Below are 17,623 nucleotides of genomic sequence, written 5' to 3' on the forward strand. Positions count from 1 at the left end.
ACCCCCTCCGCACCAGGCGAGCTTAGATGCTCAGTGAGAGAGAAAAGTGAGAATTATTTCCTAAAGAAGAAGATATACGGAAGGGAAGAAAGAAAGGTAGGAGAGTCCCGAAGCCCCCGATCAGGCTGGTCAGGACGTTGAAGGTTGCGGAGCGACCTCGTGTGTGGCCGGGGAAGCTCGCCCACCGCCTCCGGTCTCATCTTATCACCAGATACGTCCGCGTTCATGGGATCTACATCCATGGCTACAAAACATGGCCAGTCGCTGCCTCACCTGCAATCTGGTGAGGTGACACTGCTAGATTATTCTGCAGATGACTCTCGCGATGTCGTGACTCTATCGGATAAAGAGGCCTTGGTGCTGCAGCTCTACAACCAAGTCCAGGAACAACAGCTAGAAAAGGCATTTCTTGAACAAGGTACATCTGATAAAAGCTTCGCTATGCTTAATTTTTTTTTTTTTTGGCTCCTTTTTTTGTGCTTTTTTGTCAGTCTTCATTTCTAATCGCTTTCATCCTATTAGAACTGGAATCATTTTCGGGCGCAGATGCCGAAGAACAGCTCGCAATAGCAGAACGTGAGCTCCTTGAAGCGCGATCTACTTACACGGTCAGGAGGAAAGCTATTCGCACTATCCTCATGACCGAGCCTATTCTCAAAGCTGTTCACCTGAAAGCTGCCACCCCTGCTGAGAGGTACGTACCCACGAATAGCCCCGAAGTTAGATCGAAGTCTAATAGAGACATACACAGAGCCCTTCTCTGTCTAGTGAATCGTCGCGATGTGCTTGCGCTGGCACATGAGAATCTTGCGTCGGCACATGACTTGGTGATGAGGCAGCTCTCGAACCTAGAAGTAAAGAATCTACAGATCAATCGCGAAAACCAGGACCTGGTGCGCCAGCTACTAGAGCTCACGAAAGAAGATTCATCCTGGAGAGAAAAGCTTGAAGACCCCGAGCTGCTGTCGCAACTGGACAGTTTTGAAACGGATTTAAAAGCGCGCAAAGCTCAATGGGAGACTATGAAGTCCATCGCAAGTGCTGTAGTTGTTGCCAGTGGACTAAATTGGGCCGATGACGACATGCTGCGCGCGTTGGTGCTGGATGAAAGTGATGACTGATGTTGTTCTTTTCGACGCGTTCCGATGCCCGTTTTTTTTTTTTTTTTTTTTTTTACGATTCTCTAATTCCGGCCCCTAACTGTACTTAGGAGCATAGGTGCTGTACAATAATACCCAAGTGTCCGGAACATTCGATTTTTATTCTTAAGGGGAAAAAAAGAGAAATGGTAATTTTGAGCCGAATAATGTGGACTGGATAATACTATTTATTACCAGGGCAACATGTTGAGTCTACCAGTACTGCAATAATAATGACGGCTATACACAGCGGTGTACAATACTTCACGTCTTTGAAGTAAGGGCCTATGCTCGGATAAATGCATAACTAGCTCCCTTTATGATTAGTTAGAGATGAGATATAAAATGATTTAGAGCCCACAATACAGACGCGACTCTATGACGCTTTCCTGTCGGAAGGCGTGGAACTGTAGTACATTACAGGTGGATTAGCCCATACACTCAGTACTCCAATACTGCAGTATCAACGGTACTCCGTACACATACGGAGTAAAAAAGGGACATCTTTGCTGAGGGAACACCAGAATGTCCACAGGTGGTCTATGCGTTTCTATGGATTTGACAATCTCTACTCTGTCCGGAGTACGGACTTTTGCTTTCGATCTGACAATCTGGCAACTCTAGCAAGATGTTAGTCTATAGAGAAGGCGTACTCCATAGTATCCGGAAGATAAATGAGCGATTTCGGCGACATGAGCAGTAGGCACATACTATATAGAATATCCATGCTAAAGCCTACTCATATTGGATTAAGATATCCATTCTGAATTTAGCTTGTGATGATGGTGTGATCCGGCTCTGTAAGGAAGGAGTCTAAGCTTGATCATCTATTCTAAGACGTTCCACGTCCATACCGTTTTACTTTGTAACCTATCAGTCTGGGCATGGATAACCCTCGAGCTAAGAAAACAGCGATACCTCTATACCATATTCACCCATGCTGCTCACTCTAGAACACGTATGACTCTTATCAACAAGGTAATCAATGTCAATATGTACTTCAATGTTCCCTACGTTCCTACATAGGTACCTGCCCAGCCGTGTTTTCAATTGGGGTTACGCTAAAAGGGTACGCCACGCTTATGATTGAGCAACCACCCGCCCTTGCCTGAGATGATAGTTCAATACTAACACCATTATGTACACACACCTCCAGGTACACTTTGCGTCTGTGATAATTAGAGTTTACATCATTACACAGAATCCTCAGCTGGATGATAATATCAATGGTTTTGACACCGAGAGCTTAAGTAGACCTTTTCTGAATCCTTATTTTATCAATTAGAGGGAATAATGGTGCCAATGATAGTGAACTGGGACCTGTTTTTCTAGGGCTGTAAAGGTACCCCGTATGAGTTCAAATGTACCTATGCATAACCTTGGGACTCGCGGCCAAAGCCATTACGCTATACCATATGGAAGCAAGTTCATAATGTCCAATGTCCGTACCGGAGTACACAAGAATCCTGCCCCAAACTGAATGTGTTATGAAATGCTTGATTGTTATTTCTACCTACTTCCGCATGTCTCTTAGAGGTGTTTTCCCGGGATTTTTATGACATACATTGTAGCCTATTGGGTACTTGCAACAAACATAGGGCTGAAAGAGTATCGATGCCTGTAGTATTATTCAATAGATTCAATAGAATAAATTTCGCGATATAAGCTATCCATACATATATGAATTAGATGGCAAACACATAGGCTATGGTAATAACAGGTACGAGGTACTTACCGAGCAGACACTTTTACTATGGAATTACCGTGTACCGTATACCTGTACGTTTGCGCGGTTTATTAATATGACGGAGCACAATCCACAAGTCCCAAGTGCCGGAATGATGGTCTCGTTTCATAACGCCGTATTGAATTCTCTAATTCATTCAACTGCCCACAAAGACTTGCCTAGAAAAAAAAATTTCAAAAAAAGAATGTGCATGGATTTATTCATTGCAAACGATATAAATGGAATTTTTGAAGGTAAATGAGGGAAATAATACGTAAATTTCGAGAAATGGGTTGTAAATAGTATGGTGGCCAGTGTAAATTACGAGTATTGAACCATACGTTTCCCTCAGCCAGTCAGCGAAACCAGCGAAACCGTGCTTGCCTTTCCCTTGCTGTGGCCCCCCTCTCTTTGCTACTACTACGGCCCTCCCCCCTCTACTCTTCTCTTCTCTTACTATCTTCCTACACTACTACAACTCCCCCATACAAAACTCCCCTTACAAAAAAAAGGTACTGCATATCAACCCCGAGTTCTATAAATCAACAACTTCGGAAGCACATTTCCTCCACCACCACCACAACCCCTTTTTTTCCCAGTTCTTTTCGTCCTTGGAATCCTTTATTTTCACCTCATTGCCTGTCTTTTTTTTTCCAATTTGCGCCGACCTTGCGATCGCGCGCTACACCTTGATCTATGTTTTTGTCCACCTAACTAACATGAAAACCCACAGTTCTTTTTTTCAACATATTCTAATTCGTGATCATCGAATTCATGTGAGTTGGTCTTATCCCTATCATCTCGAAGCTCTGTTTTCCCTCGGTCGCAAGTGGTTGACTTGGGCGCGCAACGCGTCGAGCAAACACTCGCGTCCATCCTTCTCCCCTCTCACCTCCACTCTGATTTCTTTAAATACTATGTCAATTGCGCATACAAACCTCCACTTGACACAATTGCACCTTTCATTTCTCCCGCAATACATCTATTGTGGCAAAAATCCTCAGAAATCACATCTAACTTTCATCAGTCATCATGCCTAAGGAGACCACCACCAAGTCTACTCGCAAGGCCCCCGAGAAGCGCGTCCAGCGCCGCAAGAAGGGTAGGTCAAAAACCAAACCACCAGTCACCGGCTTGTACTAATTAACTTACTAGACCCCAACGCGCCCAAGCGTGGTCTGTCCGCCTACATGTTCTTCGCCAATGACAACCGCGACAAGGTTCGCGAGGAGAACCCCGGCATCAGCTTCGGTCAGTGAATCTCCTTCCCCAGCTTCATTGTACATATCTAACAGCCCTACAGGCCAGGTTGGCAAGCAGCTCGGTGACAAGTGGAAGGCTCTGAGCGAGACCGACCGCAAGCCCTACGATGCTAAGGCTGCCGCTGATAAGAAGCGCTACGAAGAGGAGAAGGCCGCCTACCTCGCCAAGGCTGAGGAGGAGGAAGAGGAGGAATCCTCTTAAATGCCCTCTAGCTTCACTTCGTCTTTTGCCTCTGGGCGTTTGTGTTTCTCTAATGGTTCTCCTGATTTTTTTTTCGGACGGTTTCGTGCACGGTTTCTGGGTTTGGAGGACGGCTGGGGTTTACTTGCTTCTGAACTGTGCCTCTTTGCTCTTATCGAGGGTATTAAGTTATCAATGGGAAATCTCAACCTTTTAAATTGGTGCCAAAGTACACTTCCAAGTAGCGTAGCTTTAAAACTATTGTAGGAAAAAGCAAGCAAGTGTTGGCAAACTCACTTGCTTGTTGGGGGTGATTCAAAAGTAAGCTTTAGTCTGTTGTGCAAGGGGTTTTCTCCGGACTGTTCAGATTGACCTCACTTCGGCTCTGATCTTTGGCTGCCGAGCTTCGGGGAAGCTTCGGGAGCTCTCCAGAGCTCTTGGGCTTTTTTGCCCCGCAAAATCACGCGGGGCTCACCGCCTGCGTCATTCACCGCCCCAATAATCCGGGGTCGAAGCTCGAAGCTTAACCTTGAGTTTGTTTCGAATGCTGCGTGAATCTTCCAAGCAACTGCTTCGTCCGCTAACCGTGGATTTTTATCGGAAAGTCCCAAATCCAGATCAAAGCGCAAGTCAAACAAAAGTCAGCAGAAGAGCGAGCCGTCACGGTTGATCATAAGGCTTTATCGAAGACTACGATGTACGAAGAGCCTGCAGCTATCTAGAGCTGGGCGTTCGTGAAACCCCGACCCTAAACCCCTGAGCATCAGTCTAAATGTGAAAAGGTTTGGACCCAGTTGAGGTCTTTGGGGAATGGCCGGGATCAGCCATATGTCTTCAGCGCAAGTGAGTGCACGCGGGGCATGCTTATGCAATATGAGCGGGGGTACGACGATTCGATTACGACATAACACAGTGCGATGATACGCGGGACACGACGATACGTTACGGGCGCGAAGACGCACACATGGTGACTACTATACAAGACGGTTACACTTGGGACTTACGATGAGACACCAAGACAACAGGGCGACAATACGATGGCACGATGATAACGGTTTCACCACAACGCAGGGCTCATGGGGAGCTTCAGCACTATCGGCGCAATATAATAGGTCAATTATACGGGAGCCTTGAAGCCGAGATACACAGGTGAATCGACACGCTTCAGCGATTTCTTTGCGGAGGTTTGCTGGGCATCATACATCAAACCCGATTCATGGATTCTTATGCATGTCGACGATTGTCTAAGCAAGAGTCGAGCAGTTGCCTTCAAACCCAATGCGTCTGGTATACTGACACCCTCTCGCGAATGTATTCACAAGTTCCAATCGGCAGCATGTGCTAGATCCGGGGCTCCTTGATGCGTTGGTGGCTTTTAATGAACTCACCAATGGAGACTCCGTCATCACGGTGGTTCGGCCCATGTTTATGATGACCTCGGTAAATATCTATCTACTTATGAACAGGATTTTGCTAGACTTGTCGAGTCATATGTGCGTTATGCATTCGGACTGATCCCGATCTTGTTGTGTCAGCATAGCCTCGCTGCGTGATTTATTAGGACATACGTATCCCACGTTACCACGACGACTCCAGCCATGAGGGTGCAATAACATATACGCCCCATCCAACGAGCGGCACACATGGATGCATAGGCGGACGGGAATCTGTTTCAAGGCGATGTTGTGCTAATATAGCTTCTCCAACCATGGTCTAGACGTTCCCTGGTATTATTGTGTGCGGCCTGGAACTAACAAAACCTGAAATTTCCTAAGTCGAACACCCTTCCTGTGAGCGTGGAGAGGTCTCGCAGAGTATGCGATTGTATTTTTTACACGTATTGAACGGTCCATGTGGTTTATTTGTTGGATTCAATACTCTACTGAACGTATTTCTGTTAGCACTTGTTATCCATCAAGTACTAGTAGTTTTGCAGCTGTAGTGAGTAAATCAGATATGAATAACTATAGGGTCAATGAGCCCAGTGTAAACTGCATGCAATTAATCGCGAAGTACTTTCGACATTCTAGAGCTCTGTAGCCTGCGCCGATCTTCGACACCCGACTTCGTTATATAACGCCGATTTCCATAGTGACAGTCTTGGCCCCAAACAGCCCTAGTAAGCTCGTTTACGTGAGTCATGTTAAGATTGATGTTCTAGCCTGTTCTTAATTCAACATTTGCATATATATATCTACACGCCAGATTCTAGACCGCGGGTCGATACGTTTCCCTTTTCGTTTTAGTGGTAACTTGTCAACTATAGACCCCGGCCAGACTAACAGTTTCGATTGACCGCAGCTCACTCCCACTTCCGACACATAACCAGTTTCTTACACTGCAGTTGTCGTCGGTGTTTTCCATGGTCCCAATTTGAAAGAGGAGAGGAATACACAGAGATATATTCCTTTAATCTTGGAAGGTTATTGAGATGGATCATCTTATGCAGTAGGGCCCATCATCGGTCTCATAAAGCCTGGCGCCATTTTTACTTTGAAGGGTGACCCCTGGCATTTCCCAGGTTTCTTCCACCCAGGGTATGTGAAATTTGCTATATGGCATGATTCACTAGAGGTGTGAAGTGAGGGAGAAGAAGGATTTGGTGTTGACCTTTAAGGTGATATCTGCTTAGCGACGCTATATATAGATTTTGGGCTGTGGAGTATATAAGTCCGAAAAAGGAGCGTATTAAGCCAGAGACCTCGGACTGAAGGTAAGTCAATCAACCCGTGAATACTCGGCTATATAACCTCTTCCCTCTTAACGGATTCCTCTTCCTCGACTTTCGTGCAAGTTTTCCCATGGAAGCGACCATATTCAGGAACCAAGAGTTTATCCTCTATTCCGTACTCCCTGTACTTTCTGTCCCAAGACGCTGTATCCTATGATTGGTCTAAGTGAGGGGGGCCATACCCAGGTAAGACTGAACGGTTCTCCACATTTAGGGCTGGGAAATACCCTGTGAACCATGGAATCTGAGTCAACCTTATAGTTTATCAGAGTATACCTATATACATATTCCCGAGGTCTTCTATATCCTCAACAAGCGGTCTACGATTGAGAAAAAGAGAACGGGCTGAAGATGACGAACAGACCAGGACTCCACTAAGCCCCGCCATTCGCGCGTGAACACGTCAGGTCTTGGACGCAAGGGAGAACCCTGAGAGAGCCGCATGGGCACGATTTTTTTTTTCCTTCTTGTCTTTGTTAAATAATCTTAATTGTTCACATGTAAGCTTATTGGCCTATTTAATTCCTAATTTTTTTTCCGTAGCCCCTCTTCGAGAACCCTCCCCACCATATCCCTCCCCCTCCCCAAAAAAAAATATAAAACCCCCCCAAAAGCCTTATGGCCTAACCCTGTGGACTATAAGATGGCACAGGCTCTGCGCGCATCTCGTCAGAGCGCCGACGACGTGGCAGCTGGCTTTTATAAATTCCGAGGTCCCCTCCCAGAACATGTGGGCGAAATCACATCGCTCATGTCCGAGTTATACGCAATCAGCTCGTCCTTGACCACCTTGGAACGTCTAGCTGAAGATCCCCGAAATCGCCGTTATTTTGATATGATCAAACCCGATTTGAATGTCGTGCAATCCAGTTTCACATATACCATCGAGGATATCGGCGAGATTTTCAGAGGGCTCGATGGCCCCGATGCTAGTTCGGCGAGATACAAACGCACTTGGGTAATTATGAGCCGGTTCTTTTGGGATCAATCAAATTATACCCTGGCCACCCGTCTAGCCAAGTATAAGACCGTCTTTAAAGAGTTCAATGACTTGGTAAGAGAGTAGGTGCTCCGCAAAAAAAGAACCAGTAGAAAAAGCGCATGTGTGTATATATACTCATTCACGGTCTTTATTAGGGGTCACTATACCTCCTCACTTCTTGTAGGCCTCGTCGCTGGCTTCAAGACTTTACTCTCTATACAAGATGCCCGGTTTGCTGCGCGATTTGAAGGCATGACGCTCCGTCCGAATGACTCGCCTACCGGCCACCGCGCGAGTCCCCCGAGCCCGGTCAGGGAGCGGCCAGTCAGGGATCGGCCACTAAGAGAGCGCCCGCTGAGGGACCGCCCCGTGAGGGAATTCCCAGTAAGGGAACACCCAGTAAGGGAACATCCAGTAAGAGAACACCCGGTGAGGGACCGCCCAGCGAGTGACCGGAATGCCCGACGGCAGAGGTCATACGAGCGCACTCGACCGCCGCATATGTCTCCTCCGCCGATGTCATCTTCCTCCACCACTTCTTCGGATTTCCCGCCCTCTGTACCGGATATCCCACTCTCGCCGCTTACTTCTGCATCTGCAACGACGGCTACTAGTCGCTCCAGTGACCCTGATGTTATCAGGGAACACTGGGCCAAGGATACATTTGGCTCTAGTGGCACCAGTACCCCTCTACCATCTGTCAGAGAAAAGTGAGTTATCGATAGGTTGCTTTGCTTTTCGGCATTTTGCTAATATATTCGACAATAGGTCACAATGCTGCGGAGAACCTTATCCGGGTATTAAACAATTAATTAAAGACAAAGGCTTTGAGGAGCTTCTTCAACTGTAAGTTGAGAAAATTTACCCCTCTGGAGCATATCTTTTAACACAGTATAGATCCCTGAATGATGAGTCCGATATGCGCGTGTCCTTCTACCTAAGAAGAACAGACCATCGTGTTCGAATCCTTTGCAGGGAACCCCACCGGACGGGGCCAAGTGACTACTATTGCTTGCCGCTTAATTTACTTGAGCTCCTGCGAGATGGCTCTTGTCTCCGAATATGCAGGCGGCGGAATCGCGGGACAGAGCTTGTTCTATGGACGCAATTGAAGTTCACCACATTGGAAGGTCAGTAGTGCGCATCTGAAAGCTCTGCCCTAACTATCGAAGTGACATGCTTACAGCTTATATTTTGCAGATCTGGTGCTGTTCCATTGCACATTCCTTGCCTTGCGCTCCCAGGATGAAGGCCACCCTGTCGGAGAAATTTTAGACTACGAGCTGGCACAGGAAGAAGAATGCTTTGGAGGGTACGTGTTCCATACCAAGAAGGGAAATTAAGTGCACACAGGCTGACATCTACTAGCACAATCACCGACGATGACTACGTGCACGCGCTGCGTGTATATAGAGACACGGTGACTGGAGCTGTAAGACTCCAGTCGTCAGTCCACTTAGGCGATTTGAACCAGTATGTCTACTGTCGATTGAACGAACTAAACATTAAATGGCTAATAACAATCAACGTAGCACACCCGTCTGGACTGCGTTTGTCACCCACAACCTCGGGAAACGCAGTTGGCTTAAGTCGTACGGTTCGAAAACGGTTATTATGCGTGATGTCAAGCCTGTGATATTTATGTCTATGGATGATTATACACCCCCGCAGACGTCACATGGACAACATGCCCTCGAGTTCACAAGCTCTTCTGGTAAGTAGTTAGACCTGAAGGGAACCCGATGTCGAGTATTGTTGACTGATTGGACTTTATTTAGATGCCAGGGAGTTCTTGGATGTTATGGATGAATTGGGCGATTGAGTTATTAATGTGACTGTGGGGGGGACTTGCAGTTTATAATTGGAATCTCTGTTCTGGCATAATGAGTTATGAGTTATGTTGATACGACTGCGATGATTCAAGATTTCAAACGACGTTGATTCCTTCCTTGTAGTTTCGATTGTTAGTTTTGTCCCTCCTTAGACCAGTTTCTCGTACAGCAGGCTCCAAGTTCGTCGTCATAGCAGCCCTACCACTGACTACACTGTACAGCTAAAGCACCCTACATTCTGAGATCCTCAGATCCATTGAAATATATAGACACATAGACTATATTCGATCAAATGCATTGTTTGGAAGTAAAGCGCAAGTTAACTAATGAGGGTATCACACATACAAAAAAGAAAACGCAAAGTAGAAAGCAGAAAGCACTTTGTCAATTAAAGCGCGGGTAAATGCGATAAAAAGGTGATAAGGCATCACTTGGCCACCGCGGAACATGAAGGAAGAAACCTAGGAAGTCTCCTTGTCCTTGTCTTTTGTAGATTCGGCGATGTCGTCTGGGTCAGGATAAACCATGACCATGTAACGTCGCCACAGTGGGCATTTAGTTCGATCATACGGAATGTCTGACTCAGGGTACAACCACATCGAGGGCGGTGGTTTCGGTGGAGGTGTGGTTTTTGGCTTAGGGTTGCGTTCAGCTTCAAGGTCCTCCAGGCGCCATCTCTCCCTCCTCTCTTCCTGAAGTCTGTTGATCTCTTTGATTCGCCACTCTTCATGAGCCTTGCGCTCAGCCATCCGTTCCTCGTCCGTTTTCCGCTTGAATAAAGTCTCCTCTCGCAGAACTCGGAGGTCTTCCATCTGCTGCTTGCGCTCCTCCTCGTCGGTGGAAAAGGTATAGAATCCAGTTCCACGGTTGCGAACCTCTGCTTCGGCGTCGTAATGCTTTTTCTCCGGAGGGGTAGGCGAGCGGTCACGACGAGCAGCGAGGTGGGACATGTGCGACGCAATGTTGGCATCGGGATTGAATGCTTCAGTCTGAACGGCCTCTCCGTAAATCAAATTTTCAGGACGAGCAGGACGCCAGCTTTCCTGGGCAGCTCTGCCACCTGCTTCTTCCTCCTTGGCGCGAGCGGCTTCGGCGGCTTCGGCGCGAGTGCCACGGCGAGAACGGCCAAGATCGTCTTCGTAGGAAACAATCGATGCATTGTCGTCATCAGACTCATCTTGCTTCAGCGGCTCCTCGTTTGCGTGCTTCATATCGAAATCAACCAATACATCTTTCTCCTTGCGTCGTAGTCGGGCTAGGTAGGCGTCCGGGTCGGATGGATCAACTGGCATGTCATCATCATCACTGTCACCGGCAAGATGCAGTCCCTTCTTCATATCCTCGTAAAGGCGCGCTTTTTCCTGCATGCGGCGTCGAGACCGACTCAGCGTGTTGGCGTCAACGGAGCCAATGTCCTGAGTGCTCCTGTGGACTTGCTTGAGCGCCCTGTTGTCATCTGCGAGATCGGCGGCGGCGCGCTTCTGGGTTCCTTTGTTGTGTTTTGAAAAGATATCTGACTTCGGATGCTTGGAGGGACGGTGGCGTCCGCGCGACGAAGCCGAGGTCGCATCTTGGGCGATGAGTGAAGAGAGCTGAGAGGTGAAGGCGAGGCTTGAGGAGGTGGTTTGCTCGGTTTTGTTCTTTTTAGAACGGGGTTGCCCGTAGAGGGAGTCCTGATCAGCAGGCATGATGGTGTGAACGGGTACGTATTGTGTAATGTCAAGAAGTAAGTTGCCAGTTCACGCAAGTTCTACGTCCTACAAGGCTATCCGCTTATCGATAAGCCCGATGGGCCAATCTACACCGCCAAATCCATGGATCTCATTTTCTGCCAGTCGTTGATGACTAAGGCCGATGTTCGGGGCAGCCCCGCACCCCCACTACTCAGGTAAATCGATCGCGTCGTGACTCAATTGATCAATCCTTTAATTTTGATCTGATATTGAACTCTTGGTTGAGAATCAGAAGGTTAATTGATCGAAATAATCAAGAAAAAATTACACAATCAGCATCATGTCCGCTAGCCCTATCTACCTTGGTGTCATTGGTAAGTGACCCCACTACTGAGCTTGGAAAAGTACGAGTCAATTGAGTACGTACTAATAGTTTGATGAATTAGGTGTCGGAGGCGTTGGCACTGCCTTCCTCCAACAGCTTGCTCGTCTCCCCAATGCGCCTCAGCTTGTCGTGCTTGCCCGTTCCTCCCAGGCCCTCCTTGCTCCCACTCCCGCCTATTCGCCCGCCATCCCCGCCGCTGACTGGGCCACAGCTTCTGCTGCACCTTCTCTGACCAAGAGCGGTGCCCTCCAGGCCGAGGAGATTGCCACATACCTTGCCGCAGCCCCTGGCCGAGCTATTTTGGTCGATAACACTTCCGACATTAGCCTTGCCCGGCAATACCCCACATTCCTCAAGAAGGGCATCTCAGTGGTGACCCCCAACAAGAAGGGTTTCTCCGATGACCTGTCCCTGTGGAAGGATATCTTTGCCTCTGCAGCTGAGGGCAAGGCCCTCGTGTACCACGAGAGCACCGTCGGCGCCGGCCTGCCCGTGTTGTCCACCTTGAAGGACTTGGTGGCCACCGGTGACGAGGTCACCCGCATTGAGGGTGTCTTCTCTGGCACTCTGTCCTTCCTCTTCAACACCTTCGCCCCTGCATCAGACTCTTCCGATGCTCAGTGGAGCGCCGTTGTCGCCCAGGCTAAGGAGCTGGGCTACACCGAGCCCGATCCTCGTGATGACCTGAACGGCATGGACGTTGCCCGCAAGCTGACCATCCTGGCCCGTATTGCTGGTCTGGAAGTTTCCCGCCCCGACTCTTTCCCCATTGAGTCACTGATCCCCGCTGAGCTCGAATCTCTGCCTTCATCTGCGGACGGCATTACCCAGTTCATGACCCGCCTCCCTGAGTTCGATGCCCAGATGGCCAACATCAAGGACACTGCTGAGAAGCAGGGCAAGGTTGTGCGCTACGTTGGTAGCATTGATGTCGCTGCCAATGCTGTCAAGGTCGGTCTGCAGTACTTCGATAAGGACAGCGCCATCGCTGGTCTGAAGGGCAGTGACAACATTATCAGCTTCTACACCAAGCGCTACGGTGCCAACCCCCTGATTGTCCAGGGCGCCGGTGCTGGTGGTGATGTTACTGCCATGGGTGTTTCGGCCGATCTTATCAAGGCTGTCGAGCGCCTGCGCTAAGCGTTGAGTCTTGGAGGCCTAAAAAGATAAAACCCAAAATTTGACAATGCATATAAAGTATGAAGAAACACATTTCCTTTAGCTCCAAGACTTGTGTCATATCTACCCCTACTAGGGAACTATATAATTCATGGATGTTGCACAGAACCCCAACATATATGCATTGGTCTAGGACCTTAGGAAGTCCTTCAATGCTTCCCCCCACACATCTCCCTTCTTATAAGCATGCATTTCTGGCACATTCCCCCTCTTCAAGCCATCGACCGCATTCGCCAGATCCTCACCACAACCCTCATCCTTAATCTGCCTAACCGGATATGTGTAAGTGTGGACGGTAAAGACAAGAGCCTTGGACACGGGCAGCCGATGTAGTGTCTGACGCTCACATCGGAGAACCGTCTTTAATAGTATCAGCACTATCCCAGCAAATCAACTTCCTCGCATCCAACATACCTGATCAACATTTAATTCCCCGGGCTCAATAGCCTCCTCTTTTTTCCCCGCCACAGCATGTGTTCCACTAAAAGCAGCAAACAGACCCGTTTCAATAGTAATACTCCAGTTGATTCGTTTCACAAATTTCCCAACCTGAAGGCGTCCAAAGAACCTATCCATGCTGAGTTCCATCTTCTCCCGATAGCCCGGGACTGGTACATGAATATCTACTAAGCGCAGACCGAGCTTCTTGCGCGTGTTGAAGCCAGCCGGGAAACAGACCGCATATGCCTGTAGTACATATTTCGGTTGTTCCCCAGCATCGGGTGAGAGCTCAGGGAGTAGGATTAGGAAATCATCGTCTACTGTCTGGGACAGGATTTCTAGGGCTTGGATTGCTGGCGTCGTAGGTGACAGGGTTGTTGGCCATGTTGTTCCTGTTACCAGGTTTTGGAATATCGAGCTTTCCGCGTTTAGCTTGAACATACTTGGGTATCGGGTTGGTAGGTATGTTCCCAGCACGAAATTGTATAGTTCGCTAATAGCGGGGCGGATGCGAGGGTCTTCCTCTGGGGTTTGATCGTTGTTGATTGCTACCACGACATCGTGGTGCTGCTCGAGTACGGACTTCCGGAGAGCGAGTCGGTCCTTGTAGGTTTTGTCCATCGGGAGGAGCTCTGACGGATCGAGGTTCTCAAGTGCTAAGACGTATTAGTCTGGATATGTGTCGAGTGTTGTAATATAGCACATTTATATAAGATCGGAAGAGTAGGGAACTCACCCATGGTCAGGTTATATTTGTCTTTTCCTTTGAATGGCCGAAATTGTAGCTGCTCCGTCTCCTCCCAATTGAATTCCTCTAGAGGTATGATTGGCGATGTCTTATTATCCGAACAAGTTGTCTTCGTCCTCCCGTATGCGTTGGCCTTGCGATATTGTCGAACCCTCCACATGACAGCACACAAGCCCACGATAAGAATATAGAGCAGATTGCTGGAGATGATGGGCCATGGTGCATTAATATTTAGTTTGTATAGAGCTTCTGCCATTTTTAAATCGATATAGAGTAGATCTGAGCTGTTCAAGTTTACAATCCTTGCTCAACAGAGAGTTTTATGCTCAGAACAACTACTTCCTCCGCATGATCTCCGCACGAGAAAGTGAACTTGCGTTGGAAACTTTACGTTTGGGCTTATCTCTCTCCACTTTGACTGGCTGGACTGTCCGTCCATGTTTTCTGATTGACTCACCAGACCGAGATGGTCCTGCGGGGTTGGCACCTTGAGATAAGATAGTTGGGGAATTATTAGATAGGGAAATCACTGCCTAATACCGACTTTGTGTAATAGATTATACTCTGCTAGTATCGTACAGTCTTCGATGTAGTATAAGTCATGTACATGTAACCTTGGAAGACCCACAGTGTTGCACGATTCGAGACTCAAGGACAACAATAGAAATGTATGTTTGCTCAATAGTCAAAATGACATAAACCACAAGAGACATAACAATAACAAAGGATCATAACATCATCACATCTCACGAGGAAAGGGACCTGAGCATCATATCTGCCCCGAGCTCCTTTGTTTCAAGACACCATCTCCACTCAAATGTGGATTCAATATTTGGACAACAGGGCTCACGTTCTCCTTCCCAGGGTCATCACGATCTCTCTCCCTTTTCGACCACGGAGAATCATCTCGATCTGCCCCCTCGCTGTCACCGGTATCCGTCTCCACGCCACGCAGTCCAAATGCCCTCCGTTGCCCGCCCGGACGTTCATTCAAGCTCGGCGCGCGAGGGCGCTGTCGACCACGTGCTCGTCCACCAACCCAGGGCACTTCCCAAAGGATCAGTCGATATATCCAGATGGTTGCGTCGAGGAATACGAGGAAAGCCCAAGGGCCAATTGTGATGAGACCGAGGAAGAACTGCGGAATCCGGGGTAGTAGATCAGCAACTGCGTCATAGTGAAGGGGGGCTAAGGGCTAAAGGCTGGAGAGGAAAGGGGAAACTCACGAAGATGCGAGCTGCCCAGCTCTCGAGATGGGTAAGCTCCGATGGTAGGATGGAATACCACGCCATTTTGGTGTGGATTTCGAGTGCTGGGGAGCCCTCGGGAGGTTACGGTTGCTGGTGGGTTGGAGCTGTGTCAGTGCTTTGGCGCGGTGCGACTGGGCGACTCGGTCCACCCTTGTTGACAGCTCCCTTTTCACGGTTGCTTCATTTTTTAAGTCACCTCAAACGCTTTTGATTCTCAGTTGGTAAATGAAATGCAGAGAATCAAATTGCACTGGCTCAGCTTGGATTCTACGATTAAGGTACGTACTTCGATCTAATTGGCTGGACCCTGGATACTCACGTGAGAAATTACGGCCTGACAGTCCGGGTGTCTATCCATCTCATGAACTACAATTCTTAACATCTTCCACTCTTTTTTTCAAAGAATATATCAATCAATTTAGATTGGTCAGATACCAGAGTACAGTCGGGTAGGTCTGTCTAAGCATCACTCACCCACTCCCATTCATTGCCGTATAATCCTTTGTTTTTCAGCTGTAATATTTTGGTATTATGGCCCCTTAATACCAGTAATACAGAGCATGCATACTACCATACATACATATATAGTATATATAATATAGAATTGCAGAGTATAAAGCCCTTATTCAATTCAATGCATACTACTCCGTACGGAGTAGCTAATCCATAGATCTATTGATCGTTTTCAAAGTGGGTGAATCCCACCTATAACTATATACATTTGTACCAATAGTTAGATGGGGAGGATCGGAGATCAAGGACGGTCAGTTCCATCTATTAGGCTTATGGAGAACGGCTCCGTATGGGATTAATATTTAAAGAATCCTTCTATGTAGAGAGCGACGGATCCACCAATCTTCTGGCCTCTTCCAACAGAATTCCTTCAATTCTCGTATGACACTTCACATCAGCTCAAGATATGCGCTGCTCCACTCTTTGGGGCTCTGGCAGATAAGTAAGTAACTAAATATATAGTCAGTCACATTCTCTCATATCTTAAAATGCGAAAGGGCTAAAAAAACTCACAGAAATTCCAGATTGCTATCCTGAATTCTAGGTATTTCTTGAGCGAAATATTTCCATCTACTTGATTAGTTTTCTGTCAACATGGGCTCATTGTCACTACATAAAGATCATATATCGAAGCTTTATCTTAGTGAGAACCGAACACTCAGCAATGTGATAAGCTACATCGAGAAGGAGTATGGTGTTCTCGCCAGGTAAGCTGCTGTCCCGCCTTTCATGGTTTCATGTATCTATTTTTCCAGCGCTGGTGTCTCCCAGAGCCAGACTTTTAACAGTAGATTCGACCGGGAACACTGTGGTTTCGTCACAAACAAGTGACTGAGGTACATCTATGATTCCGTCTGTCGGAACATCGGTAGCCAACGAAGCATTTGAGTATATCTTTGGCGACAATTCTCAAATAGCCCTTGTGTTTCAATCGCCTACTATCTCCAACGATGGCCAACCGTCAACATCATTAAACTGGGGCTACCCGAATCATCTTACGCGTCTCAGATGCCTCCATCGCGCTGGTAGGCACTCATTTCGGGTTGAGAATAGGATTTTCCATGAAATATTTGCATTATATACCTCCTTTCATCGAAGTAATGAGCGTATACGACCATAGAGTGTGGGAAACAGGACTTCCCGTCCGCTCAGCCGTTTAAGTCGATTATTCTGCACGGTCAATACTCAATGTGCCCTCAGTCCCCAAAGGTGACTATGGATGATACGGGTGAGAAGTCTGGAGACTAGGGCTTCTGGTTCCATATCGAAAGTCTATCGTTAGAATATCAAGTTTTCACTCAGCTCTGCCTGTCTTTTCTCCTCTTTTGCATTTCAGAACCATAGCGTGCGTAGCGCGCGTCACTATGTTGTAGTTAGTATAACCTACATATTGTTTCGGCAGTTACATCCCAGGCCGCATAATGCGTATACATTAGTTTCAAACTATAACCTGCCATATAACCGTGCCAAGCGCCCAATACACCTACCGGGTATTGGTGCGCCCCAAAGGATGCAATATCTAGAATTAAGTACCTTTTGTTCGACTTACCCATACAAAAGGTACTTAAGACACCCCGTCGG

The 17,623-nt window shown here is 47.6% G+C and overlaps 8 protein-coding genes across 8 annotated transcripts; 5 read left to right on the top strand and 3 right to left on the bottom strand.

Annotated features, from left to right (window-relative positions):
- Positions 1-225: 225 nt before the first annotated feature.
- On the top strand, positions 226-1,121 carry N7455_006786 (centromere protein H; the record flags this gene model as incomplete). The annotated part of the gene is made up of 3 exons (XM_040953633.2): positions 226-418; positions 523-694; positions 752-1,121. The coding sequence occupies 3 exons, from the start codon at positions 226-228 to the stop codon at positions 1,119-1,121; spliced, it is 735 nt and encodes a 244-aa protein (XP_040815977.2).
- Positions 1,122-3,897: 2,776 nt separating this feature from the next.
- On the top strand, positions 3,898-4,329 carry nhp6 (high-mobility group nucleosome-binding protein; the record flags this gene model as incomplete). Its single annotated transcript, XM_040953514.1, has 3 exons — positions 3,898-3,967; positions 4,021-4,116; positions 4,169-4,329. The coding sequence occupies 3 exons, from the start codon at positions 3,898-3,900 to the stop codon at positions 4,327-4,329; spliced, it is 327 nt and encodes a 108-aa protein (XP_040815905.1).
- A 3,353-nt stretch (positions 4,330-7,682) lies between these two features.
- Positions 7,683-9,843, top strand: N7455_006788 (uncharacterized protein; the record flags this gene model as incomplete). Its single annotated transcript, XM_040953551.2, has 8 exons — positions 7,683-8,101; positions 8,177-8,731; positions 8,790-8,867; positions 8,919-9,151; positions 9,222-9,333; positions 9,390-9,494; positions 9,554-9,735; positions 9,800-9,843. The coding sequence occupies 8 exons, from the start codon at positions 7,683-7,685 to the stop codon at positions 9,841-9,843; spliced, it is 1,728 nt and encodes a 575-aa protein (XP_040815935.2).
- A 471-nt stretch (positions 9,844-10,314) lies between these two features.
- Positions 10,315-11,541, bottom strand: N7455_006789 (CCDC174 family protein; the record flags this gene model as incomplete). Its single annotated transcript, XM_040953611.2, has 1 exon — positions 10,315-11,541. The coding sequence occupies one exon, from the start codon at positions 11,539-11,541 to the stop codon at positions 10,315-10,317; it is 1,227 nt and encodes a 408-aa protein (XP_040816011.2).
- Positions 11,542-11,866: 325 nt separating this feature from the next.
- Positions 11,867-13,051, top strand: N7455_006790 (homoserine dehydrogenase; the record flags this gene model as incomplete). The annotated part of the gene is made up of 2 exons (XM_040953496.2): positions 11,867-11,900; positions 11,973-13,051. The coding sequence occupies 2 exons, from the start codon at positions 11,867-11,869 to the stop codon at positions 13,049-13,051; spliced, it is 1,113 nt and encodes a 370-aa protein (XP_040815842.2).
- A 168-nt stretch (positions 13,052-13,219) lies between these two features.
- On the bottom strand, positions 13,220-14,535 carry N7455_006791 (heme-dependent oxidative N-demethylase family protein; the record flags this gene model as incomplete). Its single annotated transcript, XM_040953499.2, has 3 exons — positions 13,220-13,450; positions 13,505-14,187; positions 14,268-14,535. 3 exons carry the CDS (start codon positions 14,533-14,535, stop codon positions 13,220-13,222), a joined length of 1,182 nt encoding a protein of 393 aa, XP_040815857.2.
- Positions 14,536-15,048: 513 nt separating this feature from the next.
- On the bottom strand, positions 15,049-15,571 carry N7455_006792 (uncharacterized protein; the record flags this gene model as incomplete). The annotated part of the gene is made up of 2 exons (XM_065605427.1): positions 15,049-15,417; positions 15,506-15,571. The coding sequence occupies 2 exons, from the start codon at positions 15,569-15,571 to the stop codon at positions 15,049-15,051; spliced, it is 435 nt and encodes a 144-aa protein (XP_065461281.1).
- A 1,065-nt stretch (positions 15,572-16,636) lies between these two features.
- Positions 16,637-16,873, top strand: N7455_006793 (Clr5 domain-containing protein; the record flags this gene model as incomplete). Its single annotated transcript, XM_065605428.1, has 2 exons — positions 16,637-16,749; positions 16,798-16,873. 2 exons carry the CDS (start codon positions 16,637-16,639, stop codon positions 16,871-16,873), a joined length of 189 nt encoding a protein of 62 aa, XP_065461282.1.
- Positions 16,874-17,623: the final 750 nt, after the last annotated feature.

This window comes from Penicillium solitum, assembly GCF_028829755.1.
Source record: "Penicillium solitum strain IBT 25940 chromosome Unknown utg000004l_segment0_segment0, whole genome shotgun sequence".
Classification (NCBI taxonomy): domain Eukaryota; kingdom Fungi; phylum Ascomycota; class Eurotiomycetes; order Eurotiales; family Aspergillaceae; genus Penicillium; species Penicillium solitum.